This window comes from Priapulus caudatus, unplaced genomic scaffold, assembly GCF_000485595.1.
Source record: "Priapulus caudatus unplaced genomic scaffold, Priapulus_caudatus-5.0.1 Scaffold463, whole genome shotgun sequence".
Taxonomy (NCBI): Eukaryota; Metazoa; Priapulida; class Priapulimorpha; order Priapulimorphida; family Priapulidae; genus Priapulus; species Priapulus caudatus.
Genome location: NW_014577524.1, coordinates 39510 through 59010, shown reverse-complemented (window position 1 = coordinate 59010; position 19501 = coordinate 39510). Strand labels below are relative to the sequence as shown.

General features: G+C 44.5%; 1 protein-coding gene across 1 annotated transcript in view; it reads left to right on the top strand.

Annotated features, from left to right (window-relative positions):
* The window catches only part of LOC106810681, a 35159-nt gene extending 25551 nt beyond the window's left edge, over window positions 1-9608 (top strand). Inside the window, 10 exon segments of the mRNA XM_014814110.1 lie at window positions 2484-2711; window positions 4118-4270; window positions 4706-5323; window positions 5490-5612; window positions 5994-6111; window positions 6327-6477; window positions 7049-7111; window positions 7348-7420; window positions 7606-7659; window positions 9121-9608. Coding sequence (XP_014669596.1) covers window positions 2484-2711; window positions 4118-4270; window positions 4706-5323; window positions 5490-5612; window positions 5994-6111; window positions 6327-6477; window positions 7049-7111; window positions 7348-7420; window positions 7606-7659; window positions 9121-9282 — 1743 coding nt within the window. The 3' untranslated portion in view covers window positions 9283-9608.
* Window positions 9609-19501: the final 9893 nt, after the last annotated feature.

Genomic DNA, 19501 nt, shown 5'->3' with positions numbered 1-19501 from the left:
CCTGCAGATTCCCCCCCTTCTCACTCTGCTTTGACGTACACCGTACTGACACAGTAGTCAGTGGCCAGTAGCTGTGCCAGTGTTCTGTTGTACCCAGTGCAGTGGTTTTCTTTTCAGTTACATGAAATATTTAACTTTATCTGTGTCACTTACATGGAGTTTATATTTAAAGACAACATTTGCTGGTTCTACGGGTATACTTTCTGCTAGTATACTATAATGAGGCTAATCTTGTGTGTGTGTGTTTGTTTGATCTCGATGTTCTCCGTAATTTTTCACTCAATCGCGCTAACTGAAGTATATTCAGAATCACCACGTCTTGCAGATGGTTCTGGCTGAGACAAAAATTTAAAAAAGTTAAAAAGTAAAAAAAAATTGTAAAAGTCAAAATTCAATCATCACGTACGTGGGAATTATTTCGCGTGTCTTGCCCGCCGCCGTAGCGTAGTCGGTAGGAGTTCGGTTTCATAACCCGAGATTCCGGGTTCGAATCTCAGCTGGGGGGAAAAATTTTCTCCTTTACTTTTTTACTCTTTAGTATCTACTTCGGCCACTTCAGCGTTAATTTCAAAATGTAAAAAACTAATTTTACTACATTCATTAAAAAAAAATTTTTAAGTTACAAATTGGGAAAAATTACTATTTTTTTTACTATTATTATTATTTACTACTATCATTATTTATTATTATTTTCACGTTCTTTATATTATTTATATTATTTTTTATTGTTTGGGATTGGATGGGACTGGGATTGGGGTCGACTGCGATGGGATCAGATCGGATCCCATGAGATGGCATAGGATGGGATGGGATAGAAGACGATGGGATATGGGATGGGAAAGCATGGGTGGCATGGGATGGGATGAGATGGGATGGGATGGCATGACATGCGATGGATGGATGGATGGAGGGATGGCTGGCTGGATGGATGGATGGATGGATGGAGGGATGGCTGGCTGGATGGATGGATGCATGCATGCATGCATGGATCGATACATAGATAGATAGATAGATTTTGCGGTATTTTCCTTTCAACCAAGTGGTCACCAACTAAGCACTTTTCCCCGGCTCACTTATAGAATTGCGCTCTTTGTTTCTTCCCAAAATGTTTTGTTTCTGTTTTCTTTTCAGTTGCATGAAATATTTAACTTCAACTGTGTCACTTACATGAAGTTTATATTTTAAGGCACGATTTGGTCGTTCTACGGGTATTAGTCTGCTAGTATATATAAAGTTGTTCAGCCGAATTAGTGTGTTCGCGCATAACTAGAGAACTCTGCAGCCTAGAGGAAAACTAAAGATATTTTCAGAATCAGCACGTCTGGGAGGTGGTCTGGCTGAAACAAAAATTTAAAAAAGTTAAAAAGTTAAACATTCATAAAAAATTCTATTGATCAATAGATGGCGGTCACGTCACAACATCACGTCTGAATCCATGGTGTATAAACGTAATGGCGCAGTGGGCTCATCAGTACAACATCCGTCTGCTACACCTGGATTCCGGGTTCGAGTCCCAGCTGGGGAACTTATTTTCCCCTTTTTTCCTTTTTTCCCTTTACCTACCTCTTCGTAATGTATATTTTAAATTTTTAATTATTAATTTATTAATTTATTTAATTTTATTATTTGTTAGTTTATTTATTATTTTTTATTTTTAATGTTTTATCTTTATCTATCATTTTTTTACTGTTTTAATGGGATGGAGATGGATGCGGCGATGATAGATGGCATGATGGATGCCATGGCATGTTGCACTGCATGTGATGAGATAGGATGATGAATGCGGTGCGATGATGGCATGCAATGGATGATGATGGATGCATGCATGATAAATAGATATTTAGATTTCCTTTCCCCTATTTTTCCTTTACCTACCTCTTACAGTATGTATATTTTAAATTTTAAATTATTTGTAATTTATTAATTTATTAAATTTTTATTTTTTAGTTATTAATATTTTATTTAATGTCTTTTATCTTTTGATTTCTTATATTTTTTACTCTTGTGTGGATGCAGGGATGGGATGACATGGCGTGGGATGGCATGTCGATGGCGCATGGAGATGGCATGGGGATTGGCATACGCAGGATTGGGATATTCGGGATGATGCAGGCGATGGGATGGATGGCATGTGCATGGCAGGCCATGGCATGTGATGGCATGAATGTGAATGAGAGGGATGGTGATATGAGAATGCGTGCGATGGATGGGATGGCACGTGGCATAGAAGGGATGGATGGATGCATGCATGGATGAATACATGGATAGATAGATAGATAGATTTTGCGGTATTTTCCTTTCAACCAAGCGGTCACCAGCTGAGTAACGCCACTGATTTCCCCGGGCAACGCCGGGTATCCCGCTAGTATATATATATATTCGGGGAGTTGGTGGTAGTACGTACAAGAGAATAATTGTTTTCTTCTTCCATTTAGCTAAATATCTATGTCATTACTACTCGAGGACTGTAAGAGCACACACAGCTAATTAAATGACATGATAGTTTTGACAGCTGCCATGCAAAAATATGCAAGCTACCTTTTGTTGTCAGGCCCGGCTTTGCGAGGATAAACATTCCATACTTCATGGATGACGAACCGGTGGATTTCGTTATAGAGGCCGTGTGCTTGGTGGCTGAGCACGGATGGAAACTGCTACCTCAGTACATATTCAATGCTGAAACTGGAGAGTGGAGACACAGTACAAACCTGGTGAGAGTATAAGCATTTGCTAATGCCATGCTGTGTATGTTTTTAGCTCACCTTGACATCGTCAAGATGAGCTATTGCCATGAGGTGTCGTCCGTCGTACGTCTGTCCGTCCGTCCGTCAACATTTGGCTACGGTCAACGATAACTCAAGGATTTGGATACGGTCAAGAACCGTTTGACCCACATGTTTCAAATTGCATACAGTTGTTACTCCTATGGGAGAGGATTGAACGTCCTATTTTGGAGCACGCCAATTTACCTACTTTCGAGCCACATCCACTTTTTGGCAAAAATGGAAATTGCCATAAGTCAGTTCATGTTCAACGGATTTTGCTCATTTCTGGTATGTGAATAAATAAGGACTGGCCCCAAAACATATCACACGGGTTTTTATTATTTTTTTTATTATGCAAATAAGGTAGATTTTAGCAATTTCACTATGCATTTCAGTGCCTGCCTACGGTCAATGATAACTCAAGAACCATTTGACCCACATGTTTCAAATTGCATACAGTTGTTCCTCCTATGGGAGAGATTTGAACGTCCTATTTTGGAGCACGCCAGTCGTCCTACTTTCGAGCCACGCCCACTTTTTGGCAAAAATAAAAATGACCATCTAGATTCATTCTATTTTGTTAAATTTTGGTATATGAATGTGTAAGGCTAGCCCCAAAACAGTTGTTACTCCTATGGGAGAGATGACAATGTCCTGTTACGTTTATTTTGTCTAACTGGTTAACAACTCTACAATCATACCTATATACGTGTAAGATTGTGTTTTAGATTCTTCGTTACAGTAATTTGACTGGAATATTTTATTGTTTCTATTTGCGTGATATTCGAAAACCAAAATGGCGATCATTTAGGCTGAGAGGGTCTATGTCCCCCAGGGTACTGCCGGAACGTATCCTGGTACTATCTAATATGCCGGACCGTACCTCGCCTACTCCACTAACGATCGAGTCTATCCGGGAGTTGCCTACGCCTACTTCCTAACCCTAAATCTAACCCTAACCCTAACCCTAACCCTAACCATATCAGATAGTTACCAGGGTACGTTCCGGCAGTACCCTGGGGGACATAGACCCTATGAGCATCATTTAGGCGTAGCACCATCTCTCGTCAAGATTTCAGACTTTCAGATCTGAAACATTTATTTTCGCATCAACTTATGCATATATCATTATCAAGAGTATATAATGTGGGAGATATATGCTATATAATGGGAGTTTTCCCATATATACTCTGGCTTTATATATCCCCCCCCTCCCTCTTCTATCACACCCAAGGTGAGCTACAGTGTCATTGACACTTTCATTAATTTATATTCTTATCAATTATTTTTGCCTAAAGATCTACACGTATAAAAATGTGGCAAGGAAATCATGCAGTTTGTAAATGTTTCAGGTTTTCAAGGAAAGGAAGTGGTTAGGCTCAATATCTTATAGTGAGGGAAGGATGAGTTATCCCAGCCCCAGCGTAAAGAGTGTGGGTCCTCTTCCGAGTGACTCACAAGAATGCTTGAACATGGCAAGGAACATATTTGAGGATGCACAAAAAGTATGTTTGATTAAGATGGTGTTGCGATCATGCTCTCTGGCTAGTACAGCATAGAGGTTAGGCATTGGTGAGATCAGTCACAGCGTTCACTCTCGCTGTCTGAATTCAGAATTTAGATTCATCGTGAAGAAATGCAACTTCAAACATGAAGGTTTGGGTACTAAGAGCAGTGATGAAAGTGGCATTTTTATAACGCAATTAAACAAGCCTAGTGCATGCCATAGCATAGTCGCCATAGCATAGTGAGAAACCTTTTGTTACTCAAGGCATATGCATATGTGTTTAAATGGCTAAGCCTGAGTAATTCTTTGATGATATAATTGGTTGTTACTCTGCTACATATACACCCACATAAATTAGAGGGAGTTGTACCTTGGTCGTTACTTTCCTTGTGTTAAATCTTTCTGGTTTTCTACTACGCTTTTTGCCTCAAAGGTATCGCAGAAGATGATGTTAGCCGACCAGACTCTGCTGTTCGGCGATGACTCGGCATCTTACCGCTGCTTCCTCCTCCCGAGTGAAGCCCAGAGGTTTCTTCAGTCACCGCGTGTCGCCGGCTACCCTCTCCCACTCCCATACACGCCGCGCGACCATGGGAAGGAGATTCCCGTGCGACAACTGCCCGGGATCACTCCCAGGGCTGATGTTCCGGGCGGCTCCGACCGGGCAAACGCCGGCAGCAACGTGAGGGAGCCTCGAGGAGAAGATGCGGACGTAGCGTCGGACGTGAGCTGCTGCTGCTCCACGGGCACGGCTAGCGATCGCGCTGGGAGGGGTCATACGAACTGGAGCGCAGGGTCGCACGTGTTCATCCCAGAGATGGTGGCCGATCAACGCGCGGGGTCCGCACCGTGTGCCAAGACAGAGAACGGCGAGGGAGAGCTGAGTGGTAGTGAACTACAGCCGCATGGAGTCGGCGCTCTCTCGTGCAAGAGACCTCCACAGGAGTGTACTGATCGAGAATCTGCAGCCACTGACAGTCGGACCGGCGGCGTGGTCGGTCAACCGAACTGGTGCAAAGTGCCAAAGTACATTTTCACACCAACAGCAAAGGTGGTTCCCTCATAGCATTCATGTTGTATTCAACTCATGTGCACAGAACGTACCTGTATGTTATTCTCACTGTACACTGCTAGTGAGTGGTATGTTATGTCATGCGCTATTATAGTTACATTGTTTTTATATTTGAGATTCGTATTATAGTGGTTTTTGCCTCCAGGCTATATTCGAGTATGGGATGCTGAAGGATGGAGATAGAGTGTTGGTGTGCCTTTCTGGCGGTAAAGACTCTCTCAGTCTCCTGCATGTACTGCGGCAATACAGATTTTTTGCCAGGACAAAGGTACTAGGTGCATTTTAGCTTGCAAGTTTGGAGACATGGCCTTGTACTTGTTCTGATGAGCTAGCAGGTCATGTGTTTGCGGATACAAAATTACCAAGGCCTACTTAATTCAAAGGGTGGATCAATATCGATAATAATATCAAATGACTTCAATTGAGACTGAAATTTTAAAAGAACATTTTACTAAAGTAGCAAAAAAACATTACTGTTAGTAATCATTTCCGTGTTGAATCATTTGCACTAAGGGTCAGTGGACTGGGGATTGAGGCCTCCTGCTCTACCCAGTTCATTTGGAATTACTCAACATAAGTTATATATGGTTATTGCTTTTTCCATGCATAAAGGCACAAATTCAGCAAATTCCCCACATTTCTTTTTCAGGGCATATCATTTGAGTTTGGAGCAGTTACAGTAGACCCACAGACTCCGTCCTATGACCCTAGACCACTTATACCTTACCTGGCCGGTTTAGGAGTGCCCTACTTCTATGAGGAACAAGGTTTGCCTCACCTAAACTTATTGAAATTACAGTTTCTGATCCTTTTAGTATAATTCTTTATATAAGTCGGTTGACATGTGTGGCTACAAAGGTGTCTCTGTGCCCTAATGCTGTAATGATCTTGGTGGCATAGATATGCTGTACTATAAAATATGGAAGGGTGTGTTTGACTTTGATGTAGTCTTCTAATTCATTGTCACCTTACCTTCATGCAGACATTATGGACACCGCTAGAGCACTGCCAGAGTGTGCGTCCATCTGCAGTTTCTGCAGCCGCATGAAACGGGGGCGCATCTATGCGTGTGCAAGGAGGCATGGCTACAATGTGCTTGCCCTTGGACAGCATTTGGATGATCTTGCAGAAAGGTAATAGATCAGAGTAAGAGCTGGTTAATAAGTAGAGCAGGCAATAGTGGAATGTGAAACTTTGTATATAAACTTTGTAACTTTACCCACCTGGCTTAGAAAATATACTATCTGTTATCAAAAGTTGGCATAACCAACATGAGTGTTCCAACCATTTGTATGCACTAATGCCTGTCGTGCGTGCATGTGTGCCTGCGTACGTGCGTGCCTGTAACTTGTTAACATATATTCTCTGTATTGATGTTTAGGTTGCTAAATCTTTGTAAAGATGATTTTCCATTTTAGTATGATAACCTACGTACCTGAATATTGTAGTCTTGATTAGAGATAAAGATCAATTGAGCCCTTGGGAGTACTTGGGTTTCTGCTGTAAAATATTGCACTCAACGTGATATCAAGAGCTAATAATATATAAGGTATTATTAGCTCTTGTGATATCTCTATAATTATATAGACATGTGTGTCGATATAGACATATACAGATATAGACAATTGCAATGGAATATATTAAACGGGTACGTGTTTTCCTTTTAAATTTGCTGTTTTTTTACAACATTATATATTGTTACAGTTTTGTGATGTCGATATTCCACAATGGGCTTATGAGGACAATGAAAGCAAACTACACTGTTAGGTAAGGTTCTTTTATGCGTTTATGATCAGCATCATTATTATACACATGATCGTTGTAAGAGTTACACATCTAAACACTTAAATAAACAACTGGCAGTGGTTTATCATTAATTTCATACTATCACAGAAATTTATGTATAAATTGAATAAATTATAGTCGCTTGAGCATATCAATTCTGATATCACTGCATGATTTTTTTTTATAATAGAAGTGGTGTTAATTTTCTTGGTTTACAGGAAAGGCGACTTGCGAGTTATTAGACCACTTGTGTATGTAAGAGAGAAAAACACAAGACGGTTTGCTGAAGAGGTACGATTTCCTTTTATAGATTAAAGTTATTATTTAACGAATTTTCAACACTGTACAACTTTTGCCAGTGTAAGAAACCTTGTATCTATTCTTTTTATTTGATGGAATTATTCTCGTTTTCTTTCAAGTAAGACAACAAGGTCGCATGATTCATAAATTTACTCGGCCACAATTTAATTTTGCAGAAAAAGTTGCCTGTAATTCGCGAGAACTGCCCAGCATGCTTCGAAGCACCAAAGGTAAAATCATGAAAGATTAAATTCATAATCTAAAAACCATGTTTCTAGGAATAATTTAGAAAACGAACTGGCGGGGCACTTATTTAGCAAAAAAACATATATATCTTACAGTCGGTAACATTAGAAAATTGTAATGGTAATTGAAAAATAATTTTATTAGCTGCATGATTACTTTAAACTCAGTAATCAGTATGTACTGATCCCGATAGCACTGAGAAGCACGGCTTTCTTCTGGACAATGTCCGAGCATCTCGGCTCCTCGTGGTCACTGACGCTGATAGGGTCTATGTCCCCCAGGGTACTATCGGAGGGTACCCTGGGTACGGTTCGATATATCGGAAAGTACTTCGGGGTACTATACGATATGTCGCTGCGTACCCTGCATTGTCCCACCATACCCTGACTTTCACACACATAGTCTGTGAAACAGCAAAAATATTGAGATTAATTGATGAATCATCAATTAATATGAATAATTTAGAAAAATTAATAAAAGCTAGTAGTCTCGTGGTTTAATGTTATCATTGTAATACTATCATTACCATAAATAAAAATGGTTTGATATTGACATCAAATATAAAAAAATGAATATGCACGTGACGGCGGCAATACCTTGCGGCGGTAATACCTCACCCACCAGTAGGCCTATAGGCAATAGGGGAGAAGCGTAAAATGTTGTCATCCACTAAAAATTGTCATTTTTTTGCAAAACCATATGTATATAGTTCTGCATGACTTTCATGATCAGTTGGCTGAAAGTCAGGGTACGGTGGGACAATGCAGGGTACGCAGCGACATATCGTATAGTACCTCGGGGTAACAAAAACTATTTTTAAAACAGTATGAAAGAAAAAGTGAACGAAGACTAAAGAATTTGAACAAAAGATGATCTATTAACTTTACAGCGATAGATATTTGTACTACATTATTATTCTGTGTAATGCCCGTTTCGGGCTCTCACTAGGAGTATATATATATATATATATATATATACGATATGTCGAACCGTATCCAGGGTACCCTCCAATAGTACCCTGGGGGACATAGACCCTATCAGCGTCACTGATTGACACGCCATTTGCAATACAGTAGATTTCGAATCTTTCAAAGTACTGCTCAACACTCTCATTCTTCAGGTCATTGATATATATTATCAACTTTCAATGTGTTATCTCTATTATTGCTATTCATCTAGTTATTCATTCATTATCGCAGTACGTGTATATTTATTGTTATAATTATTTTGCCAATGTATCAGCTGAATGTATCTGTGAGATATTTGAGCAATAAAATTTATTTGAATTAGAATTATTATTTGAAACTCATTTAATTCTTAGTATTGCTTACAAATAAATAAAATTTTGTCTTATTAATGCTATATATGCACACCGTAACGCGATACATGGCACATAAAGCCATATGTTTTACATCTAACTTTGCATTAATTATTGCGTTATGTAGGAGCGCCACCGACTGAAGCAGCTGCTTGCATCACAGGAGGTTCTGTTCCCAAATCTCTACAACCACATAAGAACAGCAATGAAGCCCTTGATGGCAATACAAACTGCTCACTCCACTTTTGCTGTCATACCTGGAGATGACGACAGTTATGATTCGCCTTGACGATAAATGCAGTGAACGTGGCGATTATCTCCAAAGTTTTTACAGAGGTTACCAAGCCTAGTCCAGCTGGTAATTTCTTGGACAATGTGCATATTTTGACACAGGGTGCCTGCTCACAAATGACATTGTGTGCCTAGTTATAGTATTGTTAATTACTCTTGGATTACGAGATCGAGATGATTGATTGTGCCAACATGCCTCTTATAGAGCGAGAGGGCTGTTTATATAACAATCACAGATGATCTGTGGCAGGTTTGTGGGTAATGATCTTGTTTATGTATTATGATGGAAATGTGAGAAAATATATAATATATATATATAATAAATATATTCGTCCACAGGTGTTTTTATTGTCATGAATACATGTGAACATGTACACGTGGTCCGTTTATACAAGGCTTAGCCCTCTGTACAATTCACTTCACTTTATTACGATTAATAAATCAGAATTTCAAAAGGAGAACAACTAGACATATAAACGACTACTGAATGTAATTCATAAAAATGAACGTGCATGTTATACACAGCATACTAACAATCGTATACCACTCAATAGCTACCCGCAAAAGATAAAGAAGATTTCACCTTAACAGCATCACATGAATAAAATCTCATTTAAACATTACCAAGGTTACGGTACCGAGGCTATATTGTCAATACATGTTACCCAAGCACTGAATCAGATTAGAGCCTCTAAACAACAAATAAAACAAAGTAAATCTTTCTTTCCTTAAAGAATATTGTGACAATTCTATCTCACAGTTTTCACAAAAGATTTTCCCCCTAGCCGCCTTCACTGTCGTTGTTTCGCAACTTATGACCAGTACGGAAGTCACCGGGTAGATCGTGTGAGTCGTTACCATGCGCAACATCTTCAAAGGCTATAAAAAAATCTACTTTTGCATTTACAATAGAAGTTCCGGAGATTCCAACAAAACCGAATACAACGACCACAAACCGTTCGCAAGTTGTTCGCGGTGAGACCTGATATCTTACTATCGCGCTGTACAACACTGAATCAGCATCTCCTCTGATGCGACAAGCCTGCGGCATTCGCCTAGCTAGCATCCATGGTCGCCGCCTCGTCCGTCTCTCCCTCGTCGTCGTCGTCATCGTCATCGCTGTCCCAGCACAGCCTGCCGAGGATTTCCACCTCGGGCGTGCTCGCGTATCGCGCGCACAGCGCTGTCACCAGGGTGCGACACTCGCCATGCTCGGGCTGCAGCGGCGGGCACAGCTCGGCCGGGTCGCATGCGTACAGCGCGCACAGTAGCGTGAGTCCGCCACGCAACACAGTGTCATCGCCGCGCGCCAGCGCACCGCACAGTAGTGCGCAGAGTGCTGGCGCCGCCTCGCCGCCGCAGTACGCGCAGTCGGCACGCAGCAGCAGACGCGCGCCGCCGACGTGCCGAAACACGCTGCCGAGCAGCCCAACGATCGCCGCAGCGATGGCCGGCGCAGGCGCATCGCCGTTGCACAGTGCGTAGACGAGATGCAGCAGGCAGGCGTCGGAGCGCGTGCACGCGAGCGCGAGCACGCTGCGAGAGGCGAGGAGCGCGTGCGCCAGCCGCAGCGCGCGCAGCGTCACGCCGGGGTGACCCGCGACGGCGAGGCACGCCGCGAGGGCGCCGCCGGATACGGCGCCGCGCAGGCGATCGATGAGCTGCGACCCCGCGCACGCCGCGAGCGTCTCCAGCGCCGCGAGCGCCGCCTCGACGACGCGCGGACATAGCACGGTGCCGCCGACCGACCGCGGCTCGGCGAGCAGCAGCAGCTTCGCGAGGATGCCGCACTCACGGTCGCGCAGCAGCAGACTCGAAGTCTCACGCCCCCCCGACGCGAGTCCATCAGAGTCGTCGCCGCCGCCGCTGCTCGAGCAGCGCACCCTGCCATTGAGGATCGCGTTGACGACCCCGCACGACCCCAGCGTCAGCCGGTCGAGCGTCGCGAGGACAGGCAGCGTGAGCGCCTCGGCGCCGGCGTCGTCGTCTACTTCACGCGACCCCGCCGTCGTGCTGAGCGACTCGGGCGTGCTCTCGAAGCTGCTTGACTTGTTGCCGAGAGACGAGCCGGATTCGGAGCCTGCGCGCCGCAGCGTGTCGCGCTCCGCGCGTGCCTGCATGCAGCCGACCGCATCGGCTAGCTGCTCCTCGATACAGGGTAGCAGCAGCACGGCCGACGCGTCCGCGCACCACGAGCCGCTGATCGCCGAGTCCGACCGACCGTCCGGCCGACACCGGTGCCGCGCGAGCTGCGTGAGGCCCTCGTCAACGAGTCCCCGGCTTCCCGTCACGCCCCGTGCGTCCTCGCCGGCCTTTGCATCGCCGGGCGCCTCCTGCGCTGGCTTCCGCGCGAGCAGCACTCCAAGCGGCCCCTGGTCCGGCGGCACGGCCGGGTGCAGCTGCAGCAGCTGCGCAGTCAGGCCACAGCCGGCGAGAGGGAGAGTCAGCCTGTGCCGCCGCCACGCCAACCTGCCTGCGTTGCCTGCCGGGACGCCGTTCCGTGTCGCCGACGTAGACTGAGTGCCGACGCTGCTGGATAATGTCCGGGCCAACGCGGCGGCGGCGCCGTGAAAGGACTGCTTGCTCGGGAAGTTGCGACGAGGCGCTTGCGCGTCGCCTCTGTCGCGTGGCGCCGTCGTGGCATCGCCGGGGAGCCTGCGCTTCAGGGAGGCGGTGACGCGCAGTGGCGAAGCGACCGACGACGAGCCAGCGGCGATTCTCAGCCTGTGCTCGACCTCGTGCACCTTGCTCTGCAGTTGCGTGCATTCCTGCTCCTTGAAATGCAGCTGAGTCTTCACGCTCTCGGACTCCTGTCGCAGGCACTGCTCCCGTTTGTTCCACTCCTGCGCCTGCTTGTGTAGTAGCTGTGCGTGTTTCTGCCTCGTGTCATACAGCTCCGACTCTAGCCTTGCCATCGTTTCCCGCAGAATCCGAATTTCGCCTTCCTTCACGGACAGCTGTTGCTTCAGTTGCCTGATGTCGCCTGTCTGCTTTTCACTCTCTTCACGAACCCTGGCCAGCTGTTCGACAATAGCAGCACTCTCAGCCCCATTTGCTGCTGCTATGCTTGAACTAGATGCAGGAATCGTTTGGTGTAGGGAGACCTCCGGTGTTCTGCGCCATCTTGCTTGAAACGGGTGTGGTGGGTGCTGTTGCTGCTGCTGTGCAACTCCCATGAGTGCTTGAGAAGCCATAATTTCGCACTCTTCCAAAACATCTTCAGGCAAGTCGTCGTCATCACCCCATGCACCTGCATCCATCCTTTCAGTTGTAGGTTTTACAAGCGAGGCTGCTAGATATTGGATCAGTCCGTATTCGTATCACTCATTCTCAATGACTTATGTGCCGGAAATGTGCAAACACAGCGTCATGCTTTAAAGGAATAATAGGTCCATTGATTATGCAATGTTGACGAATGCTAGAGTAACTGGCACCTTGTGTAGTTAATAAGTGCATTACCTTATAGCCATGCAAACGCGTATTAGTTTGTCCAATATCACTGCTGGTTACTAAGAAATGTCTAATTGAAATCCGTAGTCCAAGAAATCAGTTGACGGAGTTGTTTACAGTTTCAAACCGCTGCCGGCGAAGCGGGTGTGATACAGATTTATAGTGCACCGGACATTTTCGCACGCATGCCCGGCCGTACGCAATGCTATCGTCATTGATTTCGTAAACACGGACGCTCGTGATAAGGAACTTTTTGTCAGGGCTGTCCGTGATTTGTACGTGTTTTACTCCATTTCCGTGTTTAGTCCGTGGCCGTGGTTACACCCGCTGACACCTCCATTTCATCTGGCGTCCAAAACATACGGGCCGCAAAAATGTTTACGTCATCGGCCACTTATCGCTTGACTCCTGGATGTCATTTACGGCACGTAATATCAACAAGCGATTTCAAGTCTTGCTTGTAATGTAACCAGCAGTGATATTGGCCAAACTAATACGCGTTAGGCTATAAGGCTACGTACTTATTAACTACACAAAGTGCCAGTTACTCTAGAATTCGTCAACATTACATAATCAATGGACCTATTAGTATTACCTTATTCCTTTAAATTGAGGGCTAAACGCGAGATCGAAATAAACCTCCACATCACAGTGACAGTATTCTCCATGTGCATCGTGATTCGTGGTACATCTACGAACCAAATGACACGGTAAACGTCTTGTACATGACATTAACGATTGAAATAACTAAATATAGTGTTATTTATGACCGCACTGCAGAGTTTCTGGAGCTAGGGTTGGTTATTGTTACCTGCTGTAGCCTGTAGGTGATTTGATCATTCACGATTCATTCCCTCTGATTTCGTGTTTCCCACCTAACCAAAGCCTGCCAGGTGTTTGCTAGATGGCAGCACAATCGCATAATTTATCGGATTTCACATTTTGAAACTTTAGCGCCCATCTTCAAACAGGTTCATATTCATAAATACTATTGATAAGTTTTAGGGTCTGGGTATTAATAAGTATGTATAATTAGTCGCATATACCAGTACGTAGTACCATATTATCGGCGAGCTTGGTGGTCCAGCGATAGGCCTATAGATCCAGCGGTTAACTTAATGTGCTCGCAACGAAGGCTGTTTCACTTTCACTTTCAGCCACTGGCGTATATATATATAGCCTGCGGATCACAGGCACTTGGAACGTCTCAATAAAAAAAATTAATGGTAAATAAACATGAAATGTACCAAAGAAGTCTTAATGTTTCTCTAGGCCTACTCTATTTCACCTGTGAATGCCGGTCAAATGCTCATCTGCAACACACAAATACACCGTATGCCCGCCCGCGCTTAGCTCTAGTACTATAGCCGCTTACATGAACTGCCGCTGGGCTATAGACCGACCCATGGGGCATGCAATGGACCAACGTACTCCAGCCAGTCAGCGGGAGCTATGTATTTCCGCATGTAGAGGGGTGGGCGGGTTGTGTTGGTTGTGGACAAAAACATTGTTGTTGTCAAGTACAACAAATTAACAATTAGTTAATTTGTTCATCGTTCATGACAAACTAATATTACAATCTCGTTTGATCGCTTAATTTGTTACGTGACAACAAACAATGATTTTTGTCCACAACCTCCCCGACCCGCCCACCCCTCCACATGTGGAAATACATAGTTCCCGCTGACTGGCGCTGCTGCAGCGCCGCCAGAAATGGCCGTTTTGAAGTTCGGCAAATCGAATGTTTGTTCACAAGAAATACGCAAGTATACCATTGCAACATAGTTAGAGCTAATAGAGGTTCAATTTAGTAGCGGCTATAACTTAAGACATATTCACTTCGGATAAGAGGCATTAATTGCCTACCACAGACGTTTTTAGCCGGATACATTGGGGATAAGTTGGTCCATTGCATGCCCCATGGGTCGGTCTATAGCCCAGCGGCAGTTCATGCTAAGCGGCTATAGTACTAGAGCTAGCCGCGCGCTGTGCAGCGTGCACAAACAACATGAATGAGAATGAATGAACTCTCTTATTCATGTTGTTTGTGCACGGCTGCACAGCGCGGCGGGCATACGGTGTATTTGTGTGTTTGCAGATGAGCATTTGACCGGCATTCACAGGTGAAATAGAGTAGGCCTAGAGAAACATTAAGGACTTCTTTGGGTTACATTTCATGTTTTATTTACCATAATTTTTTTTTATTGAGACGTTCAAGCTGCCTGTGCTGCGGATAGCTGCCGCAGGCTATAGTACTAGAGCTACCACTGGCGTAGCTCTAGTAATAGGCCAGCGGCAGTTAATGAACGCGGGCTTTAGTACTAGAGCTACCACTGGCGTAGCTCTAATACTATAGCCCGCTTATATTAACTGACGCTGCAGCTACAGTTAGTAGCAGCAGCAACAGCAACTGCAACAGCAAGCTACAGTTACAGCTACAGTAGACCGAATAATTCTCTCCCATATAACCTTTTTTATATTTTGGTGAGGGTTATATTGGGACAGAACAGGGTTCATTGAAATTTCGTGAGATCGCATGCAAAATGCATGCGCTGCGAATGCGGCCCGTACGCCGCTATTGGCGTGAAAAAACCCTACCGTTCCCTTCTACATGGCTTTACCTTGCTACTGATATGTGTATACATTCACTTCAATCGTTATTCACTTCTTAAAAGATTGTTTTTCAGAAAGACCGCTTTGTTCCACTTTCCTAAATCATTCACCATTTACAAACAATCAGACCAATCAGAGCGAGTCTATCAGCCCTCCTGCAGCGCCACAGATACAAGCGAGAACCAGGCTATTGTAAGACTCGCTCTGATTGGTCTGAAGGGAACGGTAGGGGTTTTTTCACGCCAATAGCGGTGTACGGGCCGCATTCACAGAGCATGCTTTTTGCATGCGATCTCACGAAATTTCAATGAACCCCAGTTCTGTCCCAATATGGCAATAACCATCATCAAAATTAATAAAAAAAAGGTTATATGGGACAGAATTATTCGGTCTACAGCTACATTAACTGCCGCCCCTGTACAGCACACACGCATCTATTGACTATATATAACATGGTTGTTATATATATAGTCAATAGATGCGTGTGTGCTGTAGCTGCAGGTGCGGAGTTGTTCTTGCTGCCAGTGGTTTCAGCGTTTCTTTATGGCACATCTATAATGTAACCCAGGGTTCGACACTAACCCACGTCCGACCGACCTAGTCGGGTAAATGCTTGGTACGGTCGCATACATCCAGCCGGGCCGACTGGTCGTGTTAGAATTGGTCATATATAATATAGTACTCGCACATAGTTACATGACATCATTTCACACCTTTCTGCTTTATAATTCACATTTGTAATTACAAAATGCACAATTTTCACAATGTCAGTGCAAGGCAAAACATCGAATCTTTATTACGGTGTTCGTGCTTAAAACAATATCTGTCAGTGTCTAGCTGCCTCTAGCAGCTAGCCCTTTAACCCAGCGTGCAACCCAGGGTGCACTGAAAGGTCACCTCTGGCTAGACTGGTTCGCGGCTGCACTGTTTGTCGCAGAGCGTGTACATTGTCTAGCAGAGCGTGAGGCCGGGTACCAGTCTACCCTTCGGCAAAAACTATATGGTGGCTTGCTGCCAGCCGCAGTAGACGATCGATAAACTGTGCACCTGTGTATGCCCACCGTATGCCCACAGACTGCCCGTGGTAGGATACGAATGCTGCACGTGAACTCGGCACGCGCGCGATTTAAAGCGCGGGAAACTACACTCGCGCAAACTGTGATCTGTATGCTGTGTAGCGCAGCTTGCTAACCAGTACTCATAAACGATGTCTTTCTTTAAGTTTGGCTTTACGTCAGGTGACAGGGACGAATAAAGGGTTAATCATTTATATTTACTTGTTACTTGTTTTTAAACTAAAGTATCAAAACCTCAATCTAAACTTTTCTACCGTGTAATAGTATTGCAGTTAAAAATACATACTTTATCATAATTATGTTACTAACAGCATCTATGAATTCATACAATGACACACTCTTATCTAAATAAAGTTTTGCATAACAATGTTCTGGGTCTGGGCTAGTGAAAGTTAGGTCAGGGCTAGTGGTTTTCCTCAGTTACTAGCCCGATGGTCTAGTGAAATAAAAAGTTAATGTTGAACCATGTTATTATTATTTAAACCCCAACAAGAGTTGTCTTAATGTCTATTGTTGAGTTACATTATTGTATCTATTTATCATCATGATCATGTTCAAACCCCTACACACTACTGCTGAGAGGGTCTATGGTACTGCTGGAACGTACCTTGGTACTATCTAATATGCCGGACCGTACCTCGCCTACTCCACTAACGAGTCTAGGGAGGCGCCTACGCCTACTCCCTAACCCTAACCCTAAGTAACCATATCAAATAGTTACCAGGGTACGTTGCGGCAGTACCCTGGGGGACATAGACCCTATGAGCCCCACTACTAGTTAGTAGTACTAGTAGTAGCAGTAGTACTAGTACTAGTACTAGCAGGAGTACTAGTAGTACCAGTAGTAGCTCTAGTAACTATAGCCCGCGTACGGTTGCCGCTGGCACCAGCCGGTTGCAACCAGCGGCAACCGTACGCGGGCTATAGGTAGTATAGTTACTAGAGCTATAGCAGTAGTAGTAGTACTAGTAGTACCAGGCATTACTAGGACGATCAGTGTCACATTTGACACTGTGTATCTGAACCCAATAATTAACTATTACGACCCACATACAAACCAACAATCCATGTTCCACCTAATCAAATTCAAACAAACCAACACCAACCAACCCAATAAAACAAATCATGATATTACACGTTGTGATTTAATTGTCTTGTAACCCACAAACAATCAACGCAGTGGCTACGCGTCCGGAACCGGTCGCTCTAGCCGTCCAGGCTACTATCGGAATCCACTCCATCTCAGTGATGCCGCGCGACTTGCGTCACGCATTGATTAGCGCAACGTGAACGCTCTGGCTAATTGCCGAATAAAATTTATAACAAATATATGCACTGCTGCGCGTCTATCCTTCATCCGCTCATTCGCTCTCTCCTCTTTCTCTCTCTGCTCTCCTCTTTCGTCTCTCTCTCTCTCTCTGCTGCTCGTCGTCCTCCTCATCCGGCCGCCCCGCCCCCCCCCCCCCCCCCCCCCCCCCCCCCCCCCCCCCCCGCCCCCCCCCCCCCCCCCCCGCCCCCCCCCCCCCCCCCCCCCTCTCTCTCTCTCTCTCTCGTCTCTCTTTCTCTCTCTCTCGTCTCTGCTCATGCCTCTCTCTCTCTTCTCTCTCCTCTCTCTCTCTCGTCTCTCTCTCTCTCTCTCTCTCTCTGTCTCTCTCTCTCTCTCTCTCCTCTCTCTCTCTCTCTCTCTCTCTCTGCTCTCGCTCTCATCTCTCTCTCTCTCTTGTCTTCTCTCTCCTCTCGTCTCTGCTCCTCACGCATACACATTCCCTCTCTTTCTCTCTCTCTGTCACGCACACATACACTCGGCAATCAGCAGAGCGTCCCGTTTCGCAATCATGCGTGTACGTGTCGCAAGATCACTCTGTGAGATGGATGTCCGGCCTAGCGGCTCCTCGTCCGGAACCGGTCGCATAGCCACGGCCAACAATCAATGCTGGCAACATCACATTACCAGGGGTAGAAATTAACCTTTGAACATGGGAGTCCAACGGACTCCCTACCCTCAAAAAGAGGGAGTCCGCAGTCTGAGGTTGACAAAATTAAAGATATTAACAATAACGCATGTGCCATGTGCTTATTTTTAAGATTCATGCAGTTGCACGTCTGGCAAATTTTCTTTGGACATTAATTAGCTGAAAAAATACGGTAATTCTGTGAGACCGTGCTCTGGAACGAACTAGTTAGTATGGCAGAATTTTCAGGGAGTCACACGGACTCTTGCGGATGTCAAATCAGGGAGTCCAACAATAAATCGGGGGAGTATTTGACTCCGGACTCCCGATAATTTTGCACCCTGTATTACTCATCAGACTTAGTCCCTGTCAGAATTTGAGTCAGTGACTGCAAAGTGATCTACTAGTGATCTAACTAGTAAATGAGGTTATAACTATTAACTTCATACCGGCGCTAGTTAGCTACATGCAGACGCACTACGTTGATCGCAGTATCCCAAGTATGGGAAAATGTAAAATATAAAAACATAACATCACATTTGAAGGTGTGTGTTTATATCTGTAGTGCATGCAAAACTAGTTCTATATTTATTTACAGGTGAAGGCGACGTTACCAAAATGTCGCAACACATATTTCCACTCCTCAATGTTGCAGAAATAACAAACACATGTCAGGAAATGTTCCCTGACTTAAAAGTTACGGAGGAGGATTTCATAAACCCAAAGGTAGATGTTATGAACTATAGTAATCTGTTTGAAGTGAGGGTCTTCCACATCACACGTGTGATTTCTGTGTATTAATTACAGGCCCGATCCATGTCTGCATGTCAAAAGACATTTCAACCTGGCAAACAGTTTATTAGTATTATGACTGTGCCAATGCCCACTGTGAAGCAGTGCCCTAAGTGATTGTCCTTCGTTTGGGGCAAGTAGACAGGTCTTGGTACCATGCTCTGACCTTTATTATCTGAGTTATTTATTTTCGATTATTCTACCAGGTGTAGACAAAATGTTCAAGTACGGCTGAATCAAATGAACGCATGGTCTTTTTGGCATGTCTGTGTGAATTACAATGATTTTGGTTAACACTCTGATTTTGTGGTCTATTCAGTTGTAAAATTAATAT